General features: G+C 59.5%; 1 protein-coding gene across 3 annotated transcripts in view; it reads left to right on the forward strand.

Annotated features, from left to right (window-relative positions):
• Nucleotides 1-12,521, forward strand: part of PTPN5 (protein tyrosine phosphatase non-receptor type 5) — a 64,418-nt gene extending 51,897 nt beyond the window's left edge. For all 3 annotated transcript variants that reach the window (XM_070072575.1, XM_070072573.1, XM_051834005.2), the window contains 7 exons: nt 2,370-2,454; nt 5,724-5,803; nt 5,932-6,069; nt 6,525-6,635; nt 10,879-11,039; nt 11,139-11,252; nt 11,483-12,521. In XM_070072575.1, coding sequence (XP_069928676.1) covers nt 2,370-2,454; nt 5,724-5,803; nt 5,932-6,069; nt 6,525-6,635; nt 10,879-11,039; nt 11,139-11,252; nt 11,483-11,576 — 783 coding nt within the window. In that variant the 3' untranslated portion in view covers nt 11,577-12,521. The remainder of the gene's footprint in view (nt 1-2,369; nt 2,455-5,723; nt 5,804-5,931; nt 6,070-6,524; nt 6,636-10,878; nt 11,040-11,138; nt 11,253-11,482) is intronic.
• The last annotated feature ends 324 nt before the right edge of the window (nt 12,522-12,845 follow it).

The following is a 12,845-nucleotide window of genomic DNA, read 5'->3' on the forward strand; positions in this document are numbered from 1 at the left end:
CGTTAACCTCACCTCAGTGTCTGCTCTCCCGCCACCGTGGACAAGCTGCTCCCGCTGTATTCCTATTTCCCCACTTGAAAAATGGGGGTGAATGTACTAGGGCTGTAGTCTGGATTTGAGAGATGGACAGTGAATGCAGAGCAGCGGGCAGGCGCCCGGGGTGCTCTGGGGTTCTGAGTCCGTGGGCCACAATCGGGCTTTCGAACCACAGACAGCCGGACCCTCGGGGACTCCTGGCCAACATCAGCAAGCGTTGCTCAAACTCTTCTTGTTGTTTTGGAATTCCATTCCTTTATTTCATTTTTTTTTTAAAGATTTATTTACTTGAGAGGCAGAGTTACAGAGAGGAAGAGAAGGAAAAACAGAGAGAAAGAGGTCTTCCATCCGCTGGTTCATTCCCCAGATGGCCACAACGGCCAGAGATGAGCTGATCTGGAGCCAGGAGCCAGGAGCTTCTTCTGGGTCTCCCACACAGGTGCAGGGGCCGAAGCACTTGGGCCATCTTCTACTGCTTTCCCAGGCCACAGCAGAGAGCTGGATCAGAAGTGGAGCAGCCCGGACTCAGTCTGGCACCCATATGGGATGCCAGCACCATAGACGGAGGCTTAGCCTAACTATGCCATAGCACCGGCCCCTATTTTATTTTTTAGAACACATTTGTTTGCCGGTGAACATTTAGATTGTTTTTGACATTGGCCATTGTGAACAGTGCTACAGTGAACAATGAGATGAAGTCAGTAGGCCATATGATCAGTCTGTGTTTAATTTGTTTCTCACGGCGACTACTCCATTGTGCTTTCCGACCACCTGTGTTCAAGAATCCCATCATTCCCATCTCCTTGTCCATGCTCGTTAACTTTGTTATTGTTTTCATGATAACATCCTAACTGGTAGGAGGTGGTATCTCATTTTGGGTTTTGATTTGAATTTTCCTTGTTTTTTATTTTAATTTTTCATTAGTTTTTAATAGGGTCAGCGTAGGCCATAGATACAGTTCTAAGAATATAAGCTCAAACTATTGAATTCTTTCTGATCGCCTCCACGGGGGCTGTGGCTCAAGTCGCAGTCACCTTCTCCAACTGGCCTCCATGCCACAGCCTCCAGCTGCCTCCTCTCGGACCCTGAGGGGCCCTAGAAGTGACACCCCTGGTTGCCCACCCAATTAAGAGCTGAGAGGACCCAGGAGAGTGCAGCAGCCCCGTCGTTGTGAGTCAAGGTTAGGTTTGAAATGGGGCTCAGAGACAGATGCAACCTGTGCTCCCAGCAAGCCGAAGGCCGACCCGGAGGCAGAACTGAGGCTGGCTGATCAGCAACCAGGAGGAGACTGGCACCCGTGGAGGCAGAGGGAGGTCAGACCCAAGACAGTGCACGTCCTGGGGTCAAAGGGCACACTGGGAGCTCTTTTTTTGTTTAAGTTTTTTACATTTTATTTGAGAATAGTTTTAAATTTACCAAACAAAAATTAGGAGATAATAATACAAAGAGTTCCCATAGCTTAGCCCACTTCCCCTGTTAACACCTCCTTTTAGCAACCTTGGTCACAATTCATGAATCACACTGAGCTAGGAGTTCTTGACACACAGAGTGAATGGGAGATGTAGAGGCAGCCTCAGCAGCTCAGAGGGCTCCTGTCCCACTGGAGAATCAGGAAGGCTTCTCAGAGGAGGTGACTTTTTTTAAACTTTTTTTTATAAAGATATATTTATTTACTTGAAAGGCAGAGGTACAGATGGGGGGGGGGGTCTTCCATCTGCTGGTTCACTCCCCAAGGGGCTGCAACAGCAAGGGCTGGGCAGGCTGAAGCCAGGAGCTCCATCCAGGTCTTGCACACTGGTGGTGGGGTTCCAAGTACTTGGGCCATCCTCCACTGCTGTTTCCAGGCCATCAGCAGGGAGCTGGATCAGAGGTGGTGGAGCAGCCAGGATGTGAACTGGCGCCCATGTGCACAGCCAGCATCACAGACAGCAGCCCAACCCACTACACCACAATAGGGGCCCTGGGAGGTGGCCTTTAAGACGGCCAGGAGATAAGGGAGGGGTTGGTGTTAGCAGGAATGCCCTGGGTAGGCTACTCAGCTGGGCTGCTGCACAGAGTGTGTGGGAGAAGGCCTTGATTGGCCGTGTCTCCTTTCCTTGTCGCCATCTGTATTTACCAGTTATTTATTGAGTGCCTACTGCATGCCAGGCTGGCTCCCAAGCAGCAGCAGTGACATTGCACACACAGCTCGCGTCTGGCACCGTTGCAAACTGGTGTAACAGTGATGGTTTGCTGGAGGAGCGCTTGCACCCAGGCCACCCCTTGGACGGGAAGTGGGGGGCGCAGCGGTCCGGGGGTCAGCCACTCAACACCACCACACTCTCCTCCTGCAGGAAATCCCTATGAACTTTGTGGATCCCAAAGAGTACGACATCCCCGGGCTGGTGCGGAAGAACCGGTACAAAACCATCCTGCCCAGTGAGTAGCCGCCCCGCCCCCGGGGCCTGGGGCAGGCTCTGCCTCACCCTGGGGAGACGGGGAGGCCGGAGCTGGGTGGCATGGGTGACAGGGCGCTGGAGGACAAGGGGCGGGGCACTGGAGGTGCAGTGAAGCAGGCACCTGCTGGTGAGGGCAGAGGCTGGCTCCCCCTCCCACGCAGCATTCTCGGGACCCCTGCCCTGCCTGGCCAGCGTTGTGCTGGGCTCTGGGGAAACCCAGAGAGACAGGGAGGCGATCCTGGCAGCTCCTAGGCAGTGCGTGGGGACTGAGAAGCGGCCGCATCCTTTCTCTCTACAGAGTGGGTGGATGTCAAGAAGACAAGGTTAGGGCTCCAGAGGTGACGCATGCGTCCTTTACAGTCCCAGATAGGATGCACAGAGCTGGGTCTCACACCTGGGCCCTGGTGACCCCAGTTGTGGGCTCTCTTGTCTGTCTGGTGTTCCATTTGCTCAGATTGTGAGTTCTCTAACAGGCAGAGCCACCACTCAGGGGAGTGAGCTGCCTCTGCAGGGAGTGAGCTCCCCGTCACTCAGTGTATGCAAGACACTGCGGGGTTTTCCTCCCTTGGGGTGGGAGACAGGTGACCCCGTGCTCCTCGTTGTGCCCTGGAGTGTCCAGGTCACTTTCATCAGGCCCCTGTGTGCCTGCCACCCCTGCCAAGTTCTGGGCCCGGGCCCCCAGGGCTTGCTGGGGTCGGAGGCGGGGGTGGTGGGTGACGTGTTGAAAGCGAATCGCCGCAAATAAACTCCACTCCGTGTGTGGAGTAGCAAGGCTTTCAAAAAGCGGCATTGCCATCAGCATCTCCGACAACATGTAAGATGTCATGACTTATTTTTAACTTTTAAAATATCGACTTGTGGTTGCTATGGATACAGAGTCTCTAGGTAGTTCCGGTTCAACAAAGCACCATTTAAGGCCAGGGTGCGTTATTCAGGGCGGCTTACCTCTTCCTCCTCCTGCCCTCCCCTTCCCAGCCCTGCCTGGGGGGGGGGGGCGGGGGGCCTCGGGTCCCCTAGCACCTAGGGCCCTGCTGGCCACTCAGGATTCCCACTGGGGAGGGCAGCAGTCAGGCCGTGTCTCCCCTGGTCCTCGCTGGATTATGGAGAGCCTCAAGCCACTCCAGCCGTGGCCTAGCTTCCAGGCCCCAACCTCCTGTGTGTGTCCAGCACAAGCTAACCCTGCTCGCTCAGAGCCAGGTTCAGGGGAGGAGGACCGGGCAGGCTTAGCAGAGGCCGCCCCTCAGGTCCTGGCCACCCTGCGGTCTCCTTGAGGCAGCACCCGTTTCTCAAGGCTAAGAGCTGAGATGTGAATAAGACAGACCGTGCACAAGGAGCCCCGGTGCAGCGGGAGAGACAGGTGCACAGCATGATGGTAACCCAGCAGGAGGCCTGGCACCAAAACGGTGCCTGGCGCGTGGCTCGTGGATGGACAGACGGACGGGTGGGTAGATGGTCAGTCAGATGAGTGGATAGATGGACAGACAGGGCAGGGAGAGGTGGACAGGTTAGGAGGAGGGGGAGTAGGTGGGTGGTGGATGAACACCTCCCAGCAGCGGCTTCTCCTCTCCGTCCTCACCGCCAAGTGACAAGGTCAGGGCCAGTCGCAGGGGATGCCACGTACAGAGACCTGGGCACACGCCAGGCGTGCTTGTGACCCCCGACACGTCTCACCCGGCTCATCGCGGTCCTCTGCTGTCCACTCTCTTGACTTCCACGCTCCCCTCTCCTGTCCTCCCGGCGCTGCCCGCGGAGTGCTGCACAGCAGAACCCTGGTCGAGTCGCTCTCCCCCTCAGACGCAGCCACTGCCACCGAGTGGCCCTTGGCTTGAGGGTCAGCTTTCTAAGCCTGGGTTAGATGACCCTGTAGCCTCTCGTTCCCGTCCAGCCTCGCCTCTCACGAGTCCCGCCCAGCCCTGGGCACTGGAATCCCACACAACAGCATCCCCTGCTCCTCCGGCTAAGGGCCTGCCAACCCCGCCAAGGAGCCACCTCTTCCAGGAAGCCCACGCAGCCGGGCCAAGTCTGCTCCCGCAGCCCCAATGCTCAACTGCCGTATGTTCCTCATCTGCCTGCCCAGCACGCTGCAGGCTCTGGTGTCTGGCGGGGGTGGGCAGTGCCCACTTCCGTCCTGCAGGCCAGGGGAAGGGAGATGGCCAAACACAGGCACAGCTACCTGCTCCCGAAGTTCCCCCTCGCCCCTCTCCATCCGCGCCGCCCTGCTGTGTCCCTCTGCACGACAACCACGGTGCTGCCAAGACCTCAGGCAGTGGGACCGGGAGGCAAAGGGCAGCAGAGGCGAGGTGTGCACGTCGCCGCCCGTGTTGCAGACTCTTCCTTTACCCGTTGCCTAATGGTAGAGTTGGCAGCAATGGCAACTGTGTGGCAGCTGCTCGCCGTGCGGCGCTGCGTGCACACTGGTCTAAGTTACCCGGCTAACTAACGTTGCCTCCTTTAACCTTCACACAGTATGTGGGGTCGTGGTGAACAGAGCATCCCCACCGTGCAGGCGAGGCACAGGGAGACGGGGCAGACTGTCCACCTCGATGCTGCCGGGGAGTCATGGGGCCACGTCCCACATCCAGGCTCTCTGGCTCGGTGATGTGGACTTGGCAATGACCACCACCTGTGCAAGCCCCCCTGTGCCCGCTAGAAGCGCCTTCGATCCAGAGAAGGGATCAGACTCTGTGCCAAAGTGAGCCCAGGCCCCAGAGCTGCAGGCCCCCAGCTAGCTTCCCTGCCCACCCCGCACCCGGTCCCAGAACAGACAACTACAGGGAGGCTGGCTGGAGCTGGAACAAAGCAGAGTCTACCCCGGGAAGAACAGGATGTTACGGGAATCTGTCACTCGGGGAACTGACGTGAATAGACTGGGGAGAGAGGGCCCCTGTGCACACGCATCTGTCGTCTCGTCTCAGCCGGTCAGCGACAGCGCATCCGCACTCTGCAGCTGCCACCTGCTGTTGGGGATCTCTACCGAAGGTCACCCCTTTCCTGCCGTAGCTTTCTCTTCCCCAGAACGTGGGGTGCAAGGAGTGCAGCACAGCTGAAGGGGCACGGGCACACAACAGGGCCTCTCCCACTGCCTCCTTACCCGAGGCCGCGCCTGTCCTGTCCAAATGGACCCCAAGAGGGGTCCTTGTTTAATGGCCAGGGGGAAGGAAGAATTGCCTGGGTCCCAGAAGAGGGGTGGGGCCCTGGAGTGGGCCGTGCCCAGGTCCCTGCCTCACCTGGCTCCCTCCCCCACCCCAGACCCTCACAGCAGAGTGTGTCTGAGCTCGCCAGATCCCGAGGATCCTCTGAGTTCCTACATCAATGCCAACTACATCCGGGTACGTAGCCCCATCCCGACGGCCAAACCAGTGTGGCTGCTGCCAGCCCCGGGACAAGCCCCAGTGTGGGGACTGGGCCCTGGGAGTGCTGCCTCCAAGCCTGACAACCTGGGCTCGGCTGGCCACAGGGCTACGGCGGCGAGGAGAAGGTGTACATCGCCACGCAGGGCCCCATCGTGAGCACGGTGGCCGACTTCTGGCGCATGGTGTGGCAGGAGCACGCGCCCATCATCGTCATGATCACCAACATCGAGGAGATGAACGAGGTAGGGACCCCGGGCTGTGACCAAGTGCTCGCTGCTTTGTGTCCTGTCCCAAGCATCAGGATCCCACGTGAATCCTAGGACTGGCCTGTGAGGCTGGCGGGGCTCACAGCAGCCAGAGCTGGACCATGTGGTCGCTGGTGGAGCCTGGAGCCAGCCTCTCCACCGCCGGTGCCCGTGATGCTCAGCTGCTTCCCAGCCGGCCAGGACCAACACTGGCTGTACCCGTGACAGCCGGGTTCATTGACTCCCCATAGAAGTCCTTAAGAATGAGGACAGTTTCCAACTGCCGGATACATACGCCGAGCCATAGAGTTCATGTTCTTATAGATTGTGGAGCTCGGGACCTGTTGTGTTTTTATGCCCCCTGCTGGCCCTGGAGGGGCATTGAGGAGGGATGGGGGTGTGGCAGGGGATGGGGCAGAGGGCGGGTCGCAGCCTGATCTGGGCCCCTGCAGAAATGCACCGAGTACTGGCCGGAGGAGCAGGTGGTGCACGATGGCGTAGAGATCACCGTGCACAGGGTCATCCACACTGAGGATTACCGGCTGCGACTCATCTCCCTCAAGGTGAGCTCTGGGGCCGGGCTGGGTGGATGGAAGCGAGGGGCACCACTGGGGACTCCACTGAGAACAGGGTGCAGCCGTCCACTGCAGCGGAAACAAAGGCCTTTGTCAGGATTTACTGATAAGTAGAGGCGAAGGAGGCGCAGATGGACTTGGGGGCCAGGCAGGACCAAACCAAACCTCAGCTGCTTTTCCTAGAGCTCAGCTACATTCGTTGCTGATGGACTCTCTCTATGTAAACTGCCATTTACAATGCCCGCTGGCCCGAGGCCGGGAAGGGGTGGATGGGGGGACTTCTGCAGCCTCCTGCACGGTCCTCATGAGTGAGGGCTCCTTAACGACTTGGAGATCTGCCCTAGAAACGGTCCCTTCAAGACCTGGGCTGGGCTGGGCTCCTGGCTGTAGTGCCGGCCCTGTCCACCAGAGGGCAGACGCTCCCTGCTGCTGCGGCGCTGCACAGAGGCTGTGGTTACAGAAAATGGCAAGAAAAGGGAAGGCAGCAACATATGAGCAGTGCAGAACAGCCCGGAAGAGTGAGCGGAGGGATCCTCCCACCCTGAAGTGGTGCCTCTTCCAGGATCGCATAACAGGAGACTGTTCCTTTCGAATCGGGGGGGATTCGTGGGTTCCGTGTTTGCGAAGTGGAGGGATCTGCGTTGGGGAAGGAGGAGCTCCCCGTAACAGTCCTGAAGGTGGGAGGGAGCGAGGCGGCGCCGGGAGCGGACCCTGTGAGCCCGAGGACACAGCACGGAGCACGGAGCCCGCCTCGGGAAAGGCGCTCCAGCCCGGGACGACGACTCCAATAGGCTGCCTGCCCCCCCACACACACACACCCCACACACACCCCACACACACACACGCCACACACATCACACACATACTCCACACACACACACCACACACACATGCAACACACACACACACCCCACAGACACCACACTCTACACACACACACACACCCACACATATACCCCACGCACACACACACACACACACCCCACACACGACACACACCACACACATATACACGCCACACATATCACACCACACACACGCCACACACACACCACATACATGCCACACACACGCTACACATACCCCAGACACCACACCACACACACACACGCCACACACATCACACACATACACACCCCACACACACACCACACACACATACTCCACACACACACACCACACACACATGCAACACACACACACCCCACAGACACCACACTCTACACACAAACACACCCCCACACATATACCCCACGCACACCCACACACACACACCCCACCCCCCCACACACGCGACACACACCACACACATATACACGCCACACACATCACACCACACACATACACGCCACACACACGCCACACACACACATACACACACCACACACACCACATACATGCCACACACACGCTACACATACCCCAGACACCACACCACACACACGCCACACACACCACACACCCAACACATGACACAGCCACATATCACACACACCCCCCACACACACACACCACACACACATACTCCACACACCACACACACACACCACACACACATGCAACACACACACCCACACATACACACACACCACGCCCCCACACACACACACGTGCACGCCACACACATGCGCCACACACATACACACCCCACACACACAAACCACACATGCCACACACCCCCACACATGCCACACACACACCACACGCCACACACATACACACCACACACATACACACCACACACATGCCACACACATACACACCACATACACCACACATGCCACACACCACACACATACACACCACACACGCGCCACACACATGCCACACACATGCCAGACACCACACCCTACACATACACACCCCCACACACACCACACACACACCAGACACCACACACACACCACACACATATACTCCACACACACCACACTCACCCCCACCACACACACACACGCCACACACACACACATACACCACACACACCACATACGTGCCACACACACGCCACACATACCCCAGACACACCACACACACACCACACACCCACACCCCACACACATACACACACACCACACACACCCCACACACCACACATCCACACATCCACATACACCCCACACACACCCCACACACCACACATCCACACATCCACATACACCCCACACACACACCACACACCCACACACACCAGACACCACACCCCACACACACACACACACATATACCCCCACACACTACACACACCTCACACACACACCCCACACACACACACACGCCACACACCACATGCACATACACACATGCCACATACACACCACACACATGCCACACACGCCACACACACACCCCACACACACACCACATACACACCACACACACAACACGCATATACCACACACATACTACACACACACATACCACATACATATATCACACACACGTACACCCCACACACACACCCCACACAAACCACACACACCCACACACAACCACATCCCACACATCTCACACACACACCCCACACATTCCACATCCCACAGACACACCCCACAAACACATACACACCCCACCACACACACACACGCACACCGGCTCCGGTGCTAGGGGCACCTGGGCAGCTCTGGGATGCAGGACTGGCTTCAGGGCAGGGAGGGCCAGGAGGTGCAGAGCAGGGCCTGTGATAACTGTCCCAAGGACCTGAGGGACCCAACGGCCTCCTGGACAGAAATTCCCAAGAGAGACGCACGAGTGGGGGGGGGGCTTCCGGGTCTGCTCAGCTCCTGGGGGCTGGTAAGGGAGGAGCCAGGGCACCGTGGGTTTCGAGGGTCATTTCCTTTTGTCCATAAACCGTTACAAGCATCCGCCCAGGGCTGGGGTCTGGGGTGGGTTCTGGGAACACAGAGCTGTCCGAAGCACGTACTCTGCCCTCGAAGCACCCCGCAGGTGGGAAGTACTGGGCCAGAGCAGGTCAGGGTGCAGAGGCCCGCTGTACTGGCAGCCAGCTCAGGCAGAGCACCCGTCCTGGGAGTGGTCCTGCCCAGCAGGGTCTTGAATGAAGGGTGACAGTTGGCCAGGGACAGAGTGGGAGAGCATTGTGAGAAAAGAGTAAAAGTCGGGCGTGGAAGATGGAATGTGTGCCTGCATGTGTGTACACACGTGTGTGTGTGCGTGCACACGGAAGCCCTGCAGAAACCTGATCTACAGCCCTTAGGGATGCCGGAGGGCCAAGGGCAAGAGTGCAGGGGCAGGGGTTGTTCCTGAAAGGGGAGGCCCTGCACGGGGTCTTGTTTGCCAGACTGAGCGCTAAGGAGACTGGGTCGTACTCCCAGAGCCATGGATGGGGTCTTGTTCCATCCAGGCTGCCATAACCAAACACCACAGGCTGAGCAGCTTAATAAATTAAAAAAAAAAAAAAAAAACACAAATAAACAGTGGGTTTATTTCTCAGACCTGGAGGTCCAGGAGCGCAGGACCAAGGCACCAGCACTGTCTTGGTGAAGGCCTGCTTCCTGGTCACATCCCCTCCCACCCCGTGACAGAGGCCTGTGGGAGCTCTCTGGGGCCCCCGTGAGGGCACTGATCCCACTCAGGAGGCCCCCACCCCCGTAACCTAACACCCCTGCATGCATACCCGCACATGGGGGTTAGACCTCAGGGGACAGATTTGGGGAAGCAAAGGGCTTTGCACACAGGGGCAGCATGTCCAGATTCGCACTGGACTCCGACCATTTGAGTGCTGTGGCCCCAGGGCAGTGAGGAGGGGGAAGGATGTTGGAGTCGGGGGAGGGCACCGTGGAGGCCGCGGGTGGACAGGGTAAAGCTGGGGACAGCAATGGGCCTGGAGCGGGGAGCGGGCAGCAGAGCACAGCAAGGGGAGGCCAAGGGCTTGGGGCTCAAGGCTCAGGGGCGGCTGGGCCAGCTGTTAGGATAAGGAACCCAAAGACAGGAATGAACTGGGGAAGGGGCCCTGGGCCCCTCTCAGGTGCTCCTGGAGCCTCAGGGGCAGAAGACAAGAGCAAAGCCAAAGCTGCTGCCCAACTCCCTCCCCCCCAGTTGGGGCTTGTGTCTGGTCTCTGGGCCCTATGGTGGAGCTGGGAGGGGCCGGGGTCCCCTCACCTCCCCCCCACACCCCGTATTCATCCTCCTCTAGTCCCGGCTGCACTTCAGGCTGGTTTGTGGGCTGGGAGAGCTCACGGGTGTCTGGGGTGGGCCTCTGTGTCCTGGACAGAGTGGGAGCGAAGAGCGAGGCCTGAAGCATTACTGGTTCACTTCCTGGCCCGACCAGAAGACCCCAGACCGGGCCCCTCCACTGCTGCACCTGGTGCGAGAGGTGGAGGAGGCAGCCCAGAAGGAGGGGCCGCGCTGTGCCCCTATTGTCGTCCACTGCAGGTGGGTCCTCCAGCGCCCCGCGGGGACAGGGCAGCCCCTCCCACCCCCCAGCCCCTGGGTTGCCCTGCTGCTCACCCCATCCGTGCCCCTGGCCCTCAGCGCGGGGATCGGGAGAACCGGCTGCTTCATCGCTACCAGCATCTGCTGCCAGCAGCTGCGGCGCGAAGGCGTGGTGGACATCCTGAAGACCACATGCCAGCTGCGGCAGGACAGGTCAGCCCGCGGGCGGGGGCCCCCAGGGCAGCAGGGGGAAGCTGCGGCATGCGTGGGGCTGGCGGGCAGAGGTCTGGGTGAGTAGACAGAGGGGGCTGGGGGTGGTGGCATCTGTGTCCCTGACAAGGAGACAAGGGTGAGGCCCTCGGGGCGGGGGGGGGGGGGGCCGAAGTGGGGGAGGAGCACCCTCCCGGTGACCCCCTCCCCGCCGCGTGCCTTCTGCCGGCCAGGGGCGGCATGATCCAGACTTACGAGCAGTACCAGTTCGTGCACCATGTCATGAGCCTCTACGAGAAGCAGCTGTCCCGCCAGCCCCCAGAGTGACCGGCACAGCCTCCTCCAAGGTCCTCGGGGAACCACCTCGCCTCGGCCTCCTCCCCTGCCCCGCCCGCTTCCCTGTCTCCAGTCTGCTCCCCCCCTGGCCCACCCCCAGCATAGCTCTTCCTACTGTACATACGGGGGAGTGGGCGGAGGGTGGGGGAGGAGGTCCCAGGCCGGGCCTAGGGCCCCCGGGCCTGAGCACACCACGCAGACCCGGGGCCTCGGTTTTTAAGGACGGTTCCACCGCTGCTGGGTCCCAAACGTCCCCGCACCACACTCCGAGTGTCCTGCGCAGCGTGTCCTGTCTGTCTCCGTCTCTGCTGTCTGTACCGGACACTGTGTCTCCCAAGTGCGGGAAAGGGGATGGGGCAATGAGCTCCAGCCCCCCACCCCGGGCAGCCCATGCAGGGGCTTGCCGTGTGCCCCCCACCCCTCACAGCCACTTCTCCCAGCAGGCAGACTGTTTTGCCCCCAGTTACTGGGACCTGGTTTGGGTAGTCCCTGGGGATCTGGGAAGTTCCAGAGAGATCTTGCCTGAAGGAAGAGGTCTCTGGGTTGGGATGGGGGGGGGGGGGCATCCCAGGGTGGCCTCTGGGCGTCAGATGCTCTCAGGAGGCAAGGGACAGGTGGGGGTGGCAACCCCAGGATGAGGCCCGGGAGGTGGGGGTGCCCCGGGGGTGGGGTGAGTGAGCCGTGTTCTGTGCCACGTGGGAAAGCCTTCCCCGAAGTCTCGCTGCGTGCCGCTCTGCGCGTCCCTGTGTCCGTGCGTCCATGGAGAGCCCCTCGGCAGGGCGTGCATGACTCTGGCAACGTGTGTTATCTTAGAGCCACCTGTTTTTATTGCTGACCTTAAATATTTATTCCACGGCAGACCGAGACATTTGGTGTCTTTTTATAACTCGCTCGTGGTCACTGAATAGAGCAATAAACGGAGCATTTTGAGCAAAACTCGCCCCCTGGGCCTCTGTGATTGCTTCCTGCGTCCCTGTGTCCCTGCTGCCCCGCCTGGGTGCACACAGCTTGGCCCTCAGACTCGCCAGCGCCCCTAGGGGTGGTTGTGGGTATGGAGCGAGTGCAAACTCAAAACCAAAGTCAGGTACATTCCGGGGGAATCCTTACCCTCTGGCCCCACCCAGCCAGGTGCCCGAGCCACGAGAAGCCTTGGGGACAGGTGTGGAACGGCTCTAACAGGTGGACAGAGAGGCCAAGGCGGGGGCAAAGAGATACTCCCCCAGGCCCCTCCCTGTTGGCCAGCCCACTCATCCCCGGTCC

This window comes from Oryctolagus cuniculus, chromosome 1 (assembly GCF_964237555.1).
Source record: "Oryctolagus cuniculus chromosome 1, mOryCun1.1, whole genome shotgun sequence".
Taxonomy (NCBI): domain Eukaryota; kingdom Metazoa; phylum Chordata; class Mammalia; order Lagomorpha; family Leporidae; genus Oryctolagus; species Oryctolagus cuniculus.